This window comes from Oryzias melastigma, linkage group LG7 (assembly GCF_002922805.2).
Source record: "Oryzias melastigma strain HK-1 linkage group LG7, ASM292280v2, whole genome shotgun sequence".
Taxonomy (NCBI): domain Eukaryota; kingdom Metazoa; phylum Chordata; class Actinopteri; order Beloniformes; family Adrianichthyidae; genus Oryzias; species Oryzias melastigma.
The window spans coordinates 4,716,152-4,735,471 of NC_050518.1; the positions used below are offsets into that span (position 1 = coordinate 4,716,152).

General features: G+C 39.4%; 1 protein-coding gene across 3 annotated transcripts in view; it reads right to left on the reverse strand.

The window, feature by feature from the left end:
• The window catches only part of LOC112159136 (forkhead box protein J3), an 85,302-nt gene extending 68,434 nt beyond the window's left edge, over window positions 1–16,868 (reverse strand). Inside the window, exons 1-3 of one of the 3 annotated variants that reach the window (XM_024293027.2) lie at window positions 16,449–16,868; window positions 1,708–1,822; window positions 1,050–1,526 (exon numbers count right to left, since the gene is read on the reverse strand). In XM_024293027.2, the coding sequence (XP_024148795.1) occupies window positions 1,050–1,415 (366 nt within the window). In that variant the 5' untranslated portion in view covers window positions 1,416–1,526; window positions 1,708–1,822; window positions 16,449–16,868. Of the gene's footprint in view, window positions 1–1,049; window positions 1,527–1,707; window positions 1,823–16,303 lie in introns of all 3 variants that reach the window. The other 2 variants (XM_024293025.2, XM_024293026.2) reach the window with 2 other exon arrangements.
• Window positions 16,869–19,320: the final 2,452 nt, after the last annotated feature.

Here is a 19,320-nt window from a genome sequence, read left to right on the forward strand (position 1 = left end):
GATGTTGATAATTCATGTAGAGAAATTGGTATGGTCGAGCCAGGGTGGGATTATACAGTGTAAGTTTGCTTCCTTCCACTCCCTTTCAAGTGATCAACTTGTGATTTATCATGTGATATGTTATTTCATGTATTAACTGATTGCTTGAAATAAACCATTTCATTGATTCATTCATTCATTCATTCATTCATATAAAAGCAGGAAATGCTTTTTTTATGTCTGTTTGGATTTTGTATATAGTGGCATTTCACAGGAACAATTGAATCAAATCAAATCATTCTTGAATAGTGTACTTATGTAGAAAGCACTTTCCTGACTTAATTTAAGCCTCAAAGTGCTTTACAATCACACCCATTCACACCTATATTCACACACCCCCTTACATGGCGCCATCCTTTAACCACCAGGAGCAACGTTGGGTTCAATGTCTTTCCCAAGGACACTTCAACACAACGGCAGAAAATGCAGGAAGCAAGTTAGCAATCCTCCAATCTTAGGTTGACCACTCTACCTCTGCACCACAGCTGCCCTCACGTTACAAATGGCAGCAGCTGAACCAAGTGCAACCAATAGAACTATTCTGACTGATTACACGTGTAACTGCTAGCTTATCTGAGTATTTATTACATCGTGGTAATTACGTCCAAAACTATTTTCTACTTTGAATTCAACTCTAAGAGTAATCCTTTTATACTCTTCCGAGTCTTCCCTTCACCACTAGTTAGTACCTTCTGCGATCATGTATTCAGTGTTTTTGCATTAGCTGAGCAAACAAACTTAGGCAATAACCGTCCAGAAGAATTTTAGGGGATTTAATTGATTCCAGGAACCAAAGGCTTTCCGCATTAAGTGTTTAACACTTTAACACCAGAGATCGCACCGTTACTAATGAAAAGTGTTGCATATCGGTTAGCTGCTTTTTTTCTGCGTCAGAATTCACTGATTCACATTGATCGTGTTATTGGTAGAATTACAGTAGATCAAACTATGTTATTTAGGTGTATAAAAAAACTTTATCTCAACTTTAAAAAGGGGAAAAAATGACTTGCCTTCCAGCCGCTACCCGCCTCTCTGTAGTACGGGAAGTTGTCACAGATCCACTGATAGATCTCACTAAGCGTCATCCGTTTGCGAGGCGAGCCGTTGATGGCGAAGGTGATGAGGCTGGCGTAGCTGTAGGGCGGTTTGCCGTCTCTGTGCTGTGCGGCTTCCTCCTGGTCCAGTGTTGTTCCGGGGTCTAAGTGTACCATTTTCTTGCTGGGCCCGTGCCCGTGGTGGTGTGTGTGGTGGTGGTGGTGGTGCCCCTGGTGGTGCCCATGGTGGTTTCTCAAATCCACCTTCTGGATGGCTGCCCTCATGCTCAGCTGGGGAAGCCAGTCCATGGAAGTGAGGCTGCTCTCCAGCTCAGAAGTCATAGTGCTCGTCGGTTAAGGGCTCTAAAGGGCTGATAGGCTGCTCTGCAACGGCGCACACTGAAGCTCACTGGACGGGCTGTGTGCTTTTTGTGCAGCAGACTGGGCTCAAGCCTAGAATGAGTGGAAGGTATGTTTATTATGCTATAAATCATTTTCCAGATACAGTCCATGTTTTCCTTAAAAAAATGATTATTTTCTTTTTAAATCTATACTAAAAAGTGTCAAGGATGTTTCCATTAGTTACACACAAAGTAGCAAAACAGTGCAAGTTCAAGGTATGTGTGTGCCTTACTCTTCCCATTTCTTTCCATCTTTCTTTGAGCCAAAGCATCTGGGGAAGCAAAAGGTGGGGTCGTCCCCTTGAGCATCTTCACAAGATCTTCATTGAGCCGCTGCCACGTCCGCTGCTGCAACACACAAAACACAACGTCTCTTTTATCACACGGCGGTTTATCTGGCTCTCTTTACCGGGATTAAAAGTATTCTGGGTTTTTTGGTTTTCTTAAAGTCTTATTCCCTTCAATGTGGAAATGGCATTTGGATCTGCAGTGACTAAAAGCTGGGGAATTGTTTTCACAAGTGCCTGCCAAATGGGAGGGGGGGTAGCTCGAGAGGAATTCCAACCCTTGAGAGGAGCTGCATTGTCCCGTGTCTCTCCCTGTCTGAGATCCAGCGCTGACCACTCCACACACACTTCAGCTTTCTGAGAAGACATCTCTCACTTCCTCGACGAGCCCATGCCCCCCCATCTCAAATGCTCTGATCCTCATCCAACGGCAAAACCAAGGGGGGAAAAAAAAATCCTACTCTTTAACGGCCCACTCCAATGAAAATTGTGTTTTTTGGTGTTTATAAACGTGCTCTTGTGGCATTTTTCTCATGGAGGACATAGAAAAAGCTTAAAATTGAATTTCAGAAATGTTCTTTATTCAACTCCTTGCAAATTAAGAGCTGACACAAAATACAGTTGGACAAAGCTTGTTGGTGTGACGTAGAAGCTACTACGGCAAGCCAAAAGCACTCCATTCTGATGCATTATCTAGATCAGGGTGCTCATTATAATAATTGATCGCGAAGGATGTGACAGTAGACCACGCAAAGACATGAATAGAGATGGACAAAACAAGGCTGTTACCTCAGGTTCCAACAAAAAGAGGTAAATTCTGCCGCCATTTATTCGGGATACGGATATCGCCCGAGTTTGACATTTTGGGACCAAATTACATTAGCAAGCAGTGATTGGTCCAAGAATTTGTCAAACGCTTTGAACGTTTGAGATGGGACCAATGGGCACTACATGCCATTACTGAGGCATCTGATTGGCCAGTTTATGATTTGAATAAATAGCGATAAAGGAAATATATTGTGGAAAAAAAATAGGTTTAGCAAGAACACGTTAAAATAAAAAGAGACATCAAAGCAAGAATAGTTATTCTGACAAACAGAATGACTGAGTAATAGCTGTTTATTTTTTATAGAAGTCTATGGGATTTTGGCTTTATGGGACCAGCGGGTACTTTCTATTTGCAATGCGAGGAGGGAGAGGTCTCTCTGTCTATGAGATTGAGAACTTTTTTTTTCTTTTTGAAAGGGATACCGATTGTCCTGCGCTTGGAAAATTTCATCACTGAAAGGAACTGAGTTAGAATCCCGCAGTTGCTGTGTTTTATTATTTAAAGACATATTCGCATTTCATTAGGCATAAAGAATACATGTGTGTTTGAAATTCCTATGAACATATGAACAGGGTTCAATAGACTAACTAGATTTATTTGTGTTAACTTGTAGTCTCAAAGTAGCTCGCACGGCAAAAAAGTAAGCATCCCTGCACTAGATCCATGCACATTTTTGTTTTCCTTATCTAAGCTGACATCTGGCTCAAAGCTATACAGTCGGTTATCTCTGATATTGCAATAAATTTTTATTCCACCGGTAATGTACGGTTGGGGTTGTAAGGGGCTGTAAGCTAGGGGGACAGTGCGTAAACTAGTGGTGCCACACTCCAAGTCTTGAGGGCCAGTGACCTACAAGTTTTCCATACAACCTGCCATTGAAGCTCCTTATTGGCTATAGACACCTGATGTATGATGGGAAGGGGGTGAGGTTACTCAACTCCAAGTTGAATTTCTAACGAATATGGTCGCTCTACAGAAACTACGTCCTAAAAAATGTTTGTTAATTTTGTCTAAACAAAGCATAATCATAATTAAAAGACCACTGGGAAAGATTTTAAAATAGATCAAAAGACGATCGAAGTGGGACTTCTATTTTTGGAGCTACAACTTACAGAGTCCAATTCATTAGAATCTGTATTAACTTTTACAATTTTGCTCAAATTTAAGGCTTTTTTTGTACACTGAAGAGAAATTACTCACCAGCTGCTATGTACTTTAGTCAGTATCAGAACATTTGAAGCTTCGTCACTTCTGAACTTAGAATGTCAACCAACTCTTACTCATGAAAGAAAACATTGCTTTCAAACTGTGTTTGGCCCAAGCAAAACCACATCTCTATGCTTGAAGAAAGATGGGCATGTTATTAAAGGAGAATGAAAAATATGAGTGGCTACGTTTAAAAAAAAAAAAAAAAAAAAAGAATTTGGTGTTGTGTCCTTCAACAGCTCATCCTATTTGTACTCCATTCATGCCATCAAGGTAAGAGAACTTAAATGAGTTAATAAACTAAAATTCCTTCACCTGTACCCACGAGGGAGCCCCACACACAAACATGAAAAACAAGGTTAGATGAGAGCGGTCACAGCAAACCTTTCCTTCAATTACAAGGAAAACCGAAAATATTGAAGTGAGTCAATGTGGCGAGGAGAAAGAGAAAGGCTCATAGAGATTTCCAGCACCCCCCCATATCTCCTCCTCAAGGCCACTGTAGGAGAAACATAGCCAAAATCCTTTTCTGACTCCTAGGAAGCCATCTTAATTAGTGCACCATTTCTTCTGAGGTTTCTTAATGTGGTGGGTAGGTGGTAATGGGTGTGGCGACACGCAGGACAAAATTAAAACGAATAAACCAAAAAACAAGCTGTCATTTTGCCCTCATTAAATGGAGGCTCGGGCTGAAAGTCAGACTGCCACAAGCCCCAACCTGCTGCACCGCTGTGGCTGTTGTTGGGAGGTTTGGGAGCGTGGGCTGGCTACACCGCCGCGCAATGAAGCTTTGCGCTGCGAGCCTGGTGAAGTGTTGGGATGATGAGTAATAACAGAGAAAAGAATAAAGAAAGAAAGAAGAGGGAGAGGACATGACTTGGCTGCTGGGGGAAAGGGGTCCCGCTGTGCAGGTTTATGCAGATAAATTACCTAGTTGACTCAGTCAACTCATGCTGCTGCAGTGCTAAACTATATCAAACCGGGGCTTCAAAGACTCATTTTCAGCTATCCACCTGTTTTTTTTCCTGGTAAAATTTGAGACTACTTCTAAAAAACATACAAACACAAATTGCACATGAAAAGTAAAACAGCTAAAGGCTACAGCTTCCTAAATGATGTGCACATCTTTCACACAAAGTGAATTAACTGAGCCAGAGGATCAGAGATAATCATAAACATATATTTGCTAATAGAAACTTGTATAGAGATGTGTGTTAGTGTGTGTATGAGCACTGGCACAACCATTAGGAGACCATATTTTGCTGCAGTGTTTCCAACAGGCTGAGAATTAATCTGCAGTGGAGAGCAGCTTGTAGAGTTTTAGCCGTCTGACGTTTTCACTCTGCAATGTTTGCAAAAAACATTTATTAGGAGATACAATTAAATCAAAGAAAAACAAAGATTTTTGCTTGGTCGAAAAGCTGATGGAGCAAATTAATTTTTGATGCTACAAGCTGACGAGGGGGAAAATCTGTCAAAAAGCGTGAGAATGACACTCCATTTATTATATCAGAGGCAAACAAATCAGTATTTTAGACAATTTTTAACATATTTAATGCTATGGTCCCAAATTCAACTGCTACCACGCAATGGGGAGACATCGGCAGAATCCTCAAGATTTCATATCGCCACCAGATTTTTTTGAAAATCGTTTGTGTGGTCATTAATGTAGATGGTGGTAGTTGGGCGTGCACAATGGCCTGATTTTTATATACCCCAGGCTTTCGGCAGGCTGGTGGCACCTGATATGGACAGGTGCCAATCTGAGACATTTAAACATCGTCCAGTCAGAGCTGCTCCCGCTGCCGCCAACCTGTGGTCACCTAGTTGTCACTCGATTTCAAAATGGCGTCATTCCCGTTTAACACTCGACTGCCATGGCACGACCTCGAAATGTGCCTGGGCGGCGATTGATCAATGTCAACTTTTAGAGAAAACACATCCGGTTGCAGTGAAATTTCAACTTCTTTAATTTAAAACCTCCACAGCCACGGCATATCGCGTGAAAAAACAACTGCCGCGTCCCGATTACAAATACGACCACTTGTCGAAATTGCTGAAAAAAAAAATTGCATTTAGGTCGCCCCACAGTGAAATTTTGAGATATGAGACCGCAGTCTTAAAAATCAACTCTGGTGATTTTGTGTGTTTTTTTTTTTTTTCAATCAAGTTCAAAATTGTATTTTGTGAATCAGGATCAAACAAAAAGATTGCTGTCTGAAAAGTAACATTTGTGTCGTAGAAAACATGCAAGGTGGTCCACAAGGGCCATTCTGATGCATCCACTTGTCAATAACTAAATCCACGTATGTCTTTGTTTTCCTCATCCGACTCAAAACTATGAGGCTGGATAGCTCCAATATTGCTCGGCATTTTTGTTGCACCAATGTTAGCTTAGGGTTGTGAGGTGCTGTAAGCCAGGGATCCTCAAACTTTTTCTTGTGAGGGCCATCGTTTTCTTCTCCAATGTGGGTTTGAAGGCTAACAGAAAAAGTGTAACAATCACAGGGTGTGTCTAAACGTAAACATATATGGTTTTCCAGAATGATACACACAACCAAATTTTAATAATCCATTTCTGTAATAGTTACAGAAAAAAAATTACTGAAATATTTTTAAAGTTAAACCAATAAATAATCTAAAGTCTATCCTCTCCCTTCACGTTATAAGTCATGTTTTATGTGGGTCTCAATCGGCCAGATTGAGAATAAGAAAAAAAAAATTCATGAGTCTCTGATAGTGTTTGGGGGCTGGGTCAAATGTAGCAGGCCGGATCTGCCCCGTGGGACGTAGTTTGGGGACCCCTTATGTAAACTAGCAGCAGAGCTAGAGCTGTATAGGTAGTTCAGTATGGATGATGGGAACGGGGGCAGGGTTGCTCCATGCCAGCAGTACCGCCCACAACTCAGAGGTAACTTTCTAATCACCTACTGCAGCTCTAGAGAAACTCTGTCATAACAGATTTTAACATTTTGGCCAAAAACTGCATAATCATAATTAAAAGACCACTTTTAAAATAGATCAAAAGATGACTGGAGTGGGTCTTGATTTCCCTAAGAACATATTACTTTCATTCTCTAAGTAATCTCATGCAGGGTTATAAAAAAATGTCTGAAAGTGGAAAAGAATCATAAATCTGAACAGTAGAGATCTTTTTTTAACCAATCAAAACATAATTTTGGGAGCCACATCCATCTTTCTCCAGCACACAAAACTTAGAAGGGCACTGACAAATGCCCCCACTTAGAGGCTAATTTACATTTAATCAGCCATGCGACTATAACCTGTGTTTTATCTGTGATTCACGCAGACATCATGCAGCCCGGTTCTAGAGAACTTCTTATAGGATGAGCTGTTTTGAAAGGGATCAAACTGTGCCGATGTCCTTGTCCCAGCACAGTTGGGGATCCATTTGTTGGTCCAAGTAAATCCATTTATGTTCCAGTGGTTGCTAACGTCTCCTTCAGGGTGTTACTTATTGGCTTTTTTTCAAGCCAACCTGTTAAGTAACAAATCTAAACAAATAACGGAGTTTGTTGACAGAGGTTTCCATGTTGATGAAATGGACGGGATTACAGATCAGAATGTCTCATACAAGCTGTAAAAATGTGTTCCTTCCTAATGTATGTATTTTGTGTTGTTGCCAATCTTCTGTTCTTTCGTCGGCTGTTCACATCCATTATATAGGGGGGTCACAGTCTAAGAGGTTCTATAGGGGAACCGTCTGGGCCAGTCTTGTGTTTTGCTGAATAAATAAATGCAGAAATAATTACACTTCCAAACCCATTACTTACTTCTGTTAGCTTAAGAATATTTTTGATTTAGATTTATTTGAACAGAAATAATATCTGAGCATATTTTAAATGGATAGTTTAGAGTGGCCACACCATGATTTTCTTAAGCCTTTCAGAGCAAACTATATCCATGATCATATATTACCTTCTGAACACTTAAAAACAAATTATTTATGAAACATTAGTCATGTTTGTGGACCGTTTTAAAACGACTCGATCTCTGAGGCACCGCCTTTCACTCCTTGTCGGTCCCGCCCATTTCACGACGTCATCCTTGAGCCTGCCGCCCCGAGCCTCCTCAGCGTGACCAAACTTTGTAAACAAGACCTCGTGTCTAAAGATCTCCTCATTCATTGGCCAGCAGCTTTGGGGGCAGGTAAAACAGAAGAGAAAGATGGATGTGCCACGGTCTGCAAATGCTTGCCAGGATTTTTCACTTATTCCAACTTTTTATTTTGCTGAAGGATTTTGAGCGTCCGTACCAAGGCCAGGTTCTACACTTTTTACTGCAGCTTTGGTACCATGGAGTAATCATGGTGGTTACTGGGGACGCTACGGCTAAAGATACACACGCTAATAAGTGTTTGTGACATGTGGATTGTCGGTAGAATCAATGTGGATCACGTTAAAAGTTGTTTTAATGAGCTTAAATTCATCCGACCACATTTTAATGAGTTGCTGTGTCTCATCCTGGTGGTGTTATGGCATTGTTTTTAAGAGAATTCTGTTGGAACTACAATAGAGCTAAAGATTACGTCACGGCAGCAGCCCGTGCGTGTGCCGTGTAACGCGACACAGAAAAACGAGAAATGTTTTTTGGTGGTGTTAAAATAAACTTTCTAACAAGTAAACAGTTGGACCAATTATTTCCTTTTGGCCAACATGACAATCTAAGGCTCAACATTTGTCCGCAGCTCACCGATCGCCTAATTTCTAACGTGTTTACATCACGTTGCTGTCTGGTACGGTGGTTATTTTAGTTCAGTTGTTCTCTCTCTGTTCGTTTCGTGGTCAGACTGAGGAATCTGTTTTGTGTTTTACTTAATTTGTAAATCAATGGTTACCAACTAAAACTTGTTAAATATTGTTTTTGTTACGTTGTTATAGTCATTCAGTGATGTGAGATACATGTCTTATCCTGTAAATTTTCTACCAAACAAATACGATCTTTTTCAAACTGCATTTTTTCGTCTGTTCCTAATTCACAACAATTGCAATAAAGAAATACGCAGAAATGCAATTTTGAGCATAATTTTCTTTATACATGTCCTCCATGATCAGAAAAATGCCACAAGAACATGTAAAAACAGAATTTTCATCTGAGTGCACCTTTAAATGTTGAGAAAAAAAAGAGAGAAAAACATTTTTGGCCTTTATGTGTAGCTTTTAATTTTAAACCCTCATTTTCTTAAGAATAAATAGTAAAAAAAAAAAAAATACAGGAAATACTTGGTTAATAATAATTTTTTTGCTTTGAAAGCTCAACCTCAAAGTTTTAACTGATCTTTAATCTGATTCGAGTCATATTTAAAGACGGTATCTCCCCAATACTTGTGTTGAGTCCATGTTTCCTGCAGGGTAAACAGTGTTTGGGGTGAAGGTAAGAATAACCTCAAAGGTTCCTTAAAACGGCGACTGCAGATGAAATGACACTTTTGAGGAGAATAACTGATGCAACGACTGAGCAATAATAAAAGTAATGAGTTTCTGTAAACGCTTTCTAAAAACCCACAGGAACTTTCAATCCCTGATGGATCCCGTTCCTTTCTAAGGGTTTCTTTGCAGGAATTCATCAGAAATGTTTGCACCTTGGCGCAATTGGAAGACATAGAGGTTCTAAGTAGATATATCAAAGAAAATCAGTCTGATTAAATAGCTAAATGATTTTTCTAAGTTCAAAGAAATGTTTTCACAAACAGCTCTTTTTATCGTAAAACAAAAAGAGATTTAAAAAAAAAATTACAATTTTTTTAACTTAATTTCAAGTGAAATAAGAGTTTTCTCTTGTGAGCTGCCAGATGTGAGATATCAGTTGGTACTTAAGATTGGACGTCTAAGAGGCTGAAATGCTTCACCTCTTCCACCATATTTAAATACACCAATCTGTGCACTGTGGTGGGTGCTTTCACGACCGGGGAATATTGTCCCTTAAAGAGATGAGGATATGTGTGCGACTGAATACATTCACCCATTAGACTTCGTAGCTGTGATGCACTCAGTTGTATGCATCACTAACAGCTAACAGTCCCCCGCTGCTAGCAGGCTTTTAGACTGAGAGAGGCTTTACAGTTCTGCATTTTAATAAAGAACTTTGAATGGAGTGATGGGGGATGGGTGAGCGGAGTGGGGGGGGTTGAGAGCCAAAGGAAAAGAGGCATCAAAATATTTTCAGAGGGAAATGAAGTCATGACAAAATACCCACCCGGAGTGCGCGGTGCTGAGAGAGGGGGCTTCTGGAAAGTACTGTTTCGGCGAGTGTCGGGCTAATGGGTCAAAAGAAACTCTGTGGGCACACTCGGCGCTGACATGTGGAGAAGTGTGGGCCATTCAAAGACAGGAGGAAAAGGTCCAGAAAGCCGTATTGAACATCCTAATTGCTTTTTGCTTGATCAAAACATACCACTGAAAAGGTTCAATTATAAGATACCGTAGCAAATCAGGCGCCCTCATAGTCGCTGTTTGCAAATCCTTAAATGGAGACCGGCTTAGCAATTATCGCCTGATACTTTTTTTTTTCTCCCCGGAGGACCTGGGCAGGCATCAATGGCCTGCGCTATAATCAAAGTGATATACCCTTTGTAACCCTCCTGCCTAAAAAGAGTGGTCAGGCAAACACGTTTCTGAAAAAGGAGAATATGAGTGATATGAGACTTTACAATGTCAGAGTACTTTTATCAGCTTGCTCGTAGAAAGCGTACGGTGGCCCTGAAGTGCAAATCCCACCAAGAAATGTAAAAATATTTACAACAAGTTAAAAACGCAAAAAAATCAAAATTCCAAAAATAAGAAACTGGACAAGGCATGAGACATCACTGACATTTGATTTTTGACTTTTTTTTTTTTTTTAAATGCGTCTTCATTGTTCCCATTCTTATCAAAATTTTATGATTAGTCCAGTATCTATTCATGCCAAATACCTTTCTTTTGAAATGATGGGTGTGCCATAGTACCTACATTTACCGGTTTTGTTTTTTTAACATTTCATTTTGATTTCTGGAAATTAGTTTTGTTTTCAAAAACATGTTTTTATTCTTTTTTAAGGAAACTAGAAAAGGTGGATATTATGGGACATCACTGATTGGATGAGGACGTTTACATTTTTTCAAATGGGTCTTCAATGTTCGTTTACTTATAAAAGTTTTAAGATCTGTACAAAGACAATTGTCATCATCCAATCAAAAATGTCCCCTAACACCTATCTTTTTTCAAATTCTTATTGTGTTTCAATTTTATTAATATTTAATTTTGATTTATGGAAATGGCTTGTTTTCCAAAATGTGTTATTCCTTTTTACGTGAAGTAGAAAAGGTAGGTAATAAGGGACATCACTGATTAGTTAATGACGTTTGCCAATCATTTCAACTGAAAGTAATCAGGCATGAAGCGATACTGGATATGCTTCGTTTTAATATAGATTAGTATGCGGACATTGATGATCCATTTGAAAATACTCAAAGGTCAAAAAACAAACATCATCATGTTCCATAGTACCTACTTTTTTCGGTTTCTCATTTCCTTTTTCTTAGCATTTCATTGTGATATCAGGAAATTAATTTTGTTTTCCGAAATGTGTTAATATTTTTTACAGAAACTGGAAATGGTTGGTATGGGACATTCGTGCATCTTTTCAACGGAAAGTTAATTGGCATTAACTGATACTAAATATCCTCTGTACTAATCATAAAAATGTTATTAGTATGCGAACAGTAAAAGACAAAACTTAATGTGAACAAAGTCAATGTGGAAAATTAAACCTTTTCCGATTTGTCATTTTAACATTTAATTTTGATTTCTGTAAATTACTTCTGTTTTCCAAAACATTTCTTTTTTTTTTATTGTGTTTTTGGTTTCGACAATTTTATTTTACATTCTAAAATGTCATTTTGTTTTTTATCATAAATTTAGCTTTTTTTTTAATCATCGTAAATGTTTTTTGCGTTGAGTGATTTGTTGATGTGATTTGCCCTTCGGGCCACCGTACAATCGAGTCTGGCCATCTCAAATACCTTGACTGACACCATTTTTTGGAGCGTTAAAATGATATTTGGTTGAAACGAAAGGATAAAAAGGAGTGGGTCCCACTGAATCCCTCTAGGCGTGAAATTAAATATTTAACTCCGCAAGCTCTCACAGAAAAACAACACCTGAAAACATCTGCAGAGGTAAAAAGAGTTAGCGACCCTCAAGATATACTACAACCAAGTGAAAAAAGCTTTCTGAATTTAGGATCCCGACAACGGCGGAGTTAAAAAGGCACATTTTGTCATAAATAAAACATACGAGTGCAACATTTCTACACACACAACCCCCCCACCAACAAAAAGTCCCAAGAGACAGATGGGATGCTGTTTGTGAACTCATGCTTTGCACAGCAAAGGAGGCTATAGCACTGCGTCACTGCGACTCCAACTACATTCCCACATCCAGCCCTGTTCAGCAAGGACTAGTCCTGTTTAAAAATTCATTAATTTACAGCAAAAATAGATTAAAGGGCCCAACTGCAGCAACCTAAAAATTTGGCTTGTGAATTGCATTAATAATGGAAGTGAGCATCCCAAACCTCAAGGCCCAGGCTCAGAGGCATGGCTTTGGTTTTGTTACGCTTTATAATGGAGCATCATTTACATTTTTTAGAAGTATCGCAGCTTTTTGATGCTTGTTTATAATTGCATTGTTTTACATGCAAATTGGCTAACAATTGATAGTCATTAAAGCCTAACCGGTAAGAGTGCAACTCTGCCTGCCTGTGTAAGACACGGGCTTCAACATGAGGAAGCTTTCTGCACAACTCCTGCGTCGCTGGCAGCGCGGGGACCAATCCGAGTAACTGCACATAAAAGGTGATCATCCCTTTCTTATCTCTCACATCTTCCTTTTTTTAAAATCACAGGGATGCTTTACTAACTGAATCAAAGAGGATTTCCACTAGATAAAAGGATTTGCAGCATTAGAATTTAAATTGCGTGATACTTTACCGGGGGACATGACAAAGGTCGCATTGAAAGAGATGAAAAAACCTGTTCTATCCAATGTAGAACCTGACGTTGAAATACTATCTGAGGATCTAATTCATGGCATGAGAGTGTTAAACTATCAGGTCATTTTAATAATCACTTCTAAAAGAGCTGATAACTGATGTGCCCTGAGGTAATTAAAGTGACCCGATGACCTGCAGTGGCCTGGTAATTAGAGGCAAATTAGAAGGCTTCCAGCTGAAAGGACATCTCATCCACACCTCCTTCAGCCTCCACTGCCGTGCTATCTGCCTGCAAGACCGCTCACCAGAAATCCCTCTGGAGGAAGAGTCTGTGATGAAGAGGAGCAGACAGCTTCCAGGCATCAATCTGAACAACAGAGGAGTGTATACGACTGCGAAAAGATTTTTTTTTTTAAGTCACAATGTTATGTTAAATGAAGTGATCTTTTTCAAGGTTAGGCACTGATTCTGAAAAGTCAATGCAGCCGTTCTAATCATCTTCTGCTCAGCACGTCAAAAAGATTACTTAAAAAGAGACTTTTCAAAGGGCGGCTAATGCGGATGATGCAGGGTTTGTCAACATGAGCTGTGCAGCAGTCCACAGAAATCTGCTTCCCTTCCACACAAGCACACAGAAATATTAATATTCAATATTGCGCATTACTTGCTTAACAATACAAGTTGTCCTCGATTTTCTTTAGACTTCCGTCACCTGCCCCAACATGCCATGGAGCAGCAACCTAAATTCACATTTTTCAGCAAAATCGGCAGGTGGTCAGGCAGTGGCATTTGTAATCGAGAGGCAGCAGTCGCGTTTCTACACGTAGCTGCAGAGGTTTTAAGAAAAAGTTTACATTTTTCACGTCAGTGTCATCCGTCCAGGCACATTTGGAAGTCGCACGATGGCAGTCCGGTAACAGGCAGGTGGCAGGAAGGCAGCAGCACAATAACTGACTTATGTGAGGGTCTCTATAGCCTAGTTTTCATTTTAGCAGTATGGTCTGGTTTAAAATGGCACAGGCAATTCTGGTGAGCATTTCCAGCCAAAGTTGGACTGTCACTACGCATGTGGGGTGAAGCCAACAACAACAACAACAACAACAACAGAGGTCATCCAGCAGCTAATTTTTCCGGCCTGGCTTTTGGCAAAGTGGAATACAGCCTCTGAATTTTGTCATAACGACCTCCCGCCAATTAACAGGTTTCAACAGTGGCTCCGCGCTAGACGGCCTGTTCTATTTTTATATGGACCTACAACCAACGGGAGTCCAAAAATTATACGGTTCGGTCCGGCTTTATTGGTCCATCTTATAATGGAAATGCTCAAAATACCGGACTGGACCATACCATACCACATCACTCAGTGAAATGAAGCACACATTCCTTGTGACATTCTCGGCACGTTAAAGGGTAACCAAACCCTAAATCAACTTTTTTTTTGGCCGTTTACATCCATAAATAGGGGTTTTAAAGTGATGACTATTGGTCCTTGACAATTTTTTGGCAATTTAGAATAAACATGTATAATTCTAAAAATAATGGTCCCTACAGGTTGAAACAAGGTAATACAGTTGAATTCCGTGATTGGTCAAACTAATTTAGTCCCACGTCATGATCTGCAGCTCCAGTAATGATAACAGTCTTGTTCCACAGCCCCACCCCTCTGAATGAATTTTTTCAAATTTTGGCTGAGTAGAGTCAGCCTCCAACTCCCCTGTTTGGTTACCCTTTAATGTTGGGAGTGGGGTCATCTGTACCCCACAAGACAGCACACTGAACTATTTTTTTTTTCTTCTGAGTGACTCTGGTTTTTTTACTGGTGGACGTGGCAGACATAAAATCCTGTTCAATTTTGTTATGAGGGATAACGCTTCAATGTAAGGGTGGGGTCATCTGGACCCCAAAAGGTACCCCAAAGGGTTAAAATTGTCTGTGGATCGGCCGATTTCAGACTGCTGCCATCCAATTGTTCGTATGATAGCACAACGGAATCTCGACAAGAACTGCTGGTATGCGCCGAAGGCCTAGTGATGACCAAATTTCAATCTGGTGATAACATGGGGACCCCACACTGGTGGTGCACAAAACTCATCATGGCGTTAATAGCAGCATAGCAACTCCCAGACCTGCATATTGACAAATTGAGCTTGATGCTAAGAATGCAAAGAAGACAGAACATTGTGCTGTCTCGGGAGGCATGTTGTCTTGAAAGCTGTAAATTGACAAGATTATAAGGTGTGCTCAAAATCAGAGTTGCGAATGACAAAGTGGTGCAAAATGGCCCAAATTTCTTTTTTTACACCTTCCCGCTAGCTACCGGAAAGCTAGCGACACTTGATACGAATGGGCGTTGTCCAGAGACATTCACACATCGTCTAATCGGAGCTGCTGCCAGTCGGCAATCTGGCTGCCACTGTCCAGCTGTCGCCAGATTTCATAATGACATCATCACTGCCTGATTGACTTTTCTGACAAAAAAAAAATTTAAAAATTGGGTGCCGGCAGCTAACTTTAAAGATTCTGCCAATGCTTCCCTATTGCGCGGTGGCAGTTGTATTTGCGATTGTGGCATAGTTTAATTTTCATTAGATGTCAACAGACTCATTTGTAAATACGCTGAAAATGAATAATCAAGGGAACACACGTTTCTCTTTGTAAAAAAAAAAAAAAAATTTTTTTAAAGCGCCATGTCTTTATCAGACAAACTGAGACGTCTGTAATTTATCCACAAATAACCCTTCATTCAACTTTCAAAAAGTCATTACCCACACTTGCTTCTTCAGCTAGCATTTGCTGACATTGACGATAATTACAACGACCTTTCTGATGATAAAACACAAATCAGTAAAACATTATGATGGGTTCCTTCTCTTCACGTTTCATGAGATTCTCCATAACGTTTTAATGAGGCATTTAGGGGTCCATGAGTGATGTGCTGAAAAAGCCTACAATGGCAATCAGCAGTGAGTGTGGCAGCTGTTCGGCAATTAAAAAGCCAAATTACCCTCAATCAACACCATTTACAAGCACAAGTAAATCTCAGAGCCAATAATGATGAGAGAAATCTGTTCAGACAGCACTCATCTTGATGGGAATTAGGGGCGCATGGAAATCAGGACCGGGGTGATCTCTCCATAAGACTTTTCTAGAGTTTGAGACTGCAAGACAGATCATTGAGACAAAAGCAATGTCTTATTTAGGTCAAATTGGGGAAATAAATGATATTTTTGAACAATTTGATAGAAAATAATTGATCAAATTGTCAGAGAGTTTTGTTAAAATATCTAAAAATGACGTTTGTTGGATTGATAATTGTTTTGGAACCCCCAACAGAGTGCTCTGACCTTGCGGTCACTTCAAAAGTCCCGAAAACTGTGAACGCCGCACGTGCGGCGTTCACAGTTTTCGGGACTTTTGAAGTGGTTCGGTCACCTGGACAACAGCCACAAAAAATAAAAATAAAAACACGTCGCCTCGGTGTGATGAAAGCTCCGCGGTAATGCTGATAAAACTTACAGAAGTTCAGAGCATTCCTCCAGTGTCTGCAAACACCAACTTGTCACGGCCTGCCGTCAATTCTATCTGCATCCTTCAGCTGACAGACACCTTCATGACTGACACGCGGGGATTTTTTTTTTCTTTTTTTCTGTAGACTACTCACCGCCTTGCGTGAATGTGAACCGGCTCCGGTTTTTTAATTTATTTATTTTATTTGTACTCCAGACGCCTATAATTGTTCTCCCTGAAAAAATTCCCATTCGAAGACAAAAGCTCCCGCGCGGCAGGCTTGTCTGCTCTGCGTCCTCCTCCGGGGCGCGCGGCTCCACGCGCGTGCAGTGACCGCCGCTGTGGTCACTCGGCTCGGACTCTCCTCCTCACGACGCCTCTCAACCCGCTTTTCCTCACGTGAGCTCAGCCCTCAGAAGAAGAGACCGGCTCTCCGGCTGATCCGCGCTCCGCTGATAAGCCACCGGAACTACTTCCAGCGCCAGCCGGAGCACGTTGAAGATGAATTCATGCACCACAATGGTGGTGGGGGGGATGAATTCACATCATGGAACTAGTCCCCCTTTTCAGCGGCAGCACTCAGATTTTCACAGGGACGTGAACGCCGCATGGCAGAAAAATTCATTAAAAAAAAACACATTTTTATTTTTTTATTACTATTTATTTGTTTTATATGAATTAAAATAATAAAAATATATTTAAAAACGTGCTTCAATGCTCAGGTATTGTTGTTCAGTAAAAAAATGCAGAACAAAGATGAGAGCTGTATTGTTAGAAGGTATTCCAGTGCATACCTGGGATTTCATGACTCCAGACGGATGTGAAGTCACAGCGCACCCACCTGGACAGGACAACACCTGACACTGTGAATGCATCTGACTTTTTAGTTGTGCAAATATTCACTGTTGTTAAAGTAAATGCGTTTGAAAATTACTTTACTTCATGAAATTGTAATTAAATTACTTTACTATTTTCCCATTTTGAAAAGTAATTCATTACTCCTTATGTTGAGGAATGTTGAGGCACCTCACAATTCGATCTGATTACGATTCAGGAGGAAGCGATTCGATTATAAAACAATTATTAATGCATAACAGATCTCACACTTACCCAATAATACATTTTCTGCATTGAGATGTGATAAAGGATGTGTTTTATTTTGAAAGGACGTCATGTGTTCATCTATCTAAAGTTAAAAACAATTTAATATTTTGAAAAAAGGCTATTTCTACCTCATGCTTATGTTGTATCTATGCAAAAGAAAAACATATATATTTACCTTAATAGCAATAACTACATTACAGTGCACATCAGTGTCTTATTTTTCTAAAGCCTGGTGTGGTTGGGTTGTAGTCGGTGAGAAACTGACCCAAATGGCTCTCTAAGTGTTGAGGTTATAGTATGATTTAGCCAATCACAATCAAGAAAATGCATATATAGTTCTTATAAAGTACTGTTATTGATGGCTAATTAAAATTTAAACACAAGTTGCATTTGGCCCATGGACTGGACTTTGCACATTTTTTCCTGATGACCATGTACTTGTAGTATGCAAATTATGTAGGAAGTATATTAACAGAGTACTTCTTCAGACTAAATTGGAATGTTTTAAGAAAATAATATATAAATAGTGTATGAAAAATGCATTTTAAGTGCACTACCTCACTTTTAGCATAAACAAGTATGTCTAAAAACTGTGGTTTATCATGCATCACTCAAGACATCTAATGTTTCCTTAACTCCAGAACTTTTTTCTCTGTTTGTACTTCATGTCCAGTAACTTGTTCAGGTATGTCACAGTTTGTTTGTTTTTTTTAATGGCAGGTAAGGCATTTAATTTTTATATAAAGGTTTTCTATAATAAATGCTTCTAACAATATGTGGATTTGGTTGACCTGGTTTGCTTTTTGATCCTTTTGCATTTGTTTAAAAAGTAAAAAGTCTTAATGAAGCTATTGGTTCTATGCCCCATTAAAAAATATGTAAAGTTAAAAAATCTGGCGTCAGACTTTTACTAATCCTCAGTATTTAACTATCCAGCATGAAAGAAATAGCTTTTGCTTGTATTTATGAACTGATGCGGAGATCCGGCTCGGTTCTGAGATGTCCTCCTGGTCGGTGAGAGGAGAATGTTACGGCAAATGGAATTCACCATGGACAATCCTCTTCATCATCATCATCCCCTCTTTGGGACCACTGAGGAGCTCCTTCAGTCAGAGACTTCAGAACATTACTGCAGGAAGGAGCACTTTTTCACTTTAGACTCTACAACACCTCATAGATACTTGACAGTAAATATTGTTGTTATTCATTTTTAAATATATTTCTTTGTTATATATTGTCTTTCTACTGTTTCTGATAAAATTTTGGTAACAAGGTCATTTCCTGTGGGATCAAAATGTTTTATTCTATTCTAAATTGTTATTATTCAGCTGATGAGGCTATGAGGTGAATCACACAACAAACAGCTAAAATTTGGTGCGATTTTTTTTTTTGTTTGTTTTTTTTACTGTGCACAGGTTACAACATCCTGTTATCTTTACCATCACCATGTCCTCTACAATCGCCTTAGATTTCCTTAAGGTGGAAATTTTAGGGTCAGACAATTAATAAAATATTGGTGTGACTTATTTTTTTTAACATTTTCTAAAGTTATTTGTTCTTTTGTTCTATTGTTATTTAAAGACATTTGGTGGAGTAGTTCATTGCTGAGTTACCTCCCAGCACTAATTCATATGGAATTTTCTCATAGATACATTATAAAATGGATAATATTTAGACTTAATACTTTTAAATAAGTTTGTGGTATGTGATTATTCATTTGCCTATGTGATGGACTGGCCTGATTCCCTTATTTCCTACCAAGAAAAACTGAGATTGACAACAAATAATGAGGAAAAAGCTACTCGGATTATTATATTTTGAGTTTGTTTTTTAATTGTTTAACACATATTTTTTCCTCATGGCTCATTGTGGCTTCAACAACCTTCAGCATTTTTCACTTAAACTGATTAACACACATTAAA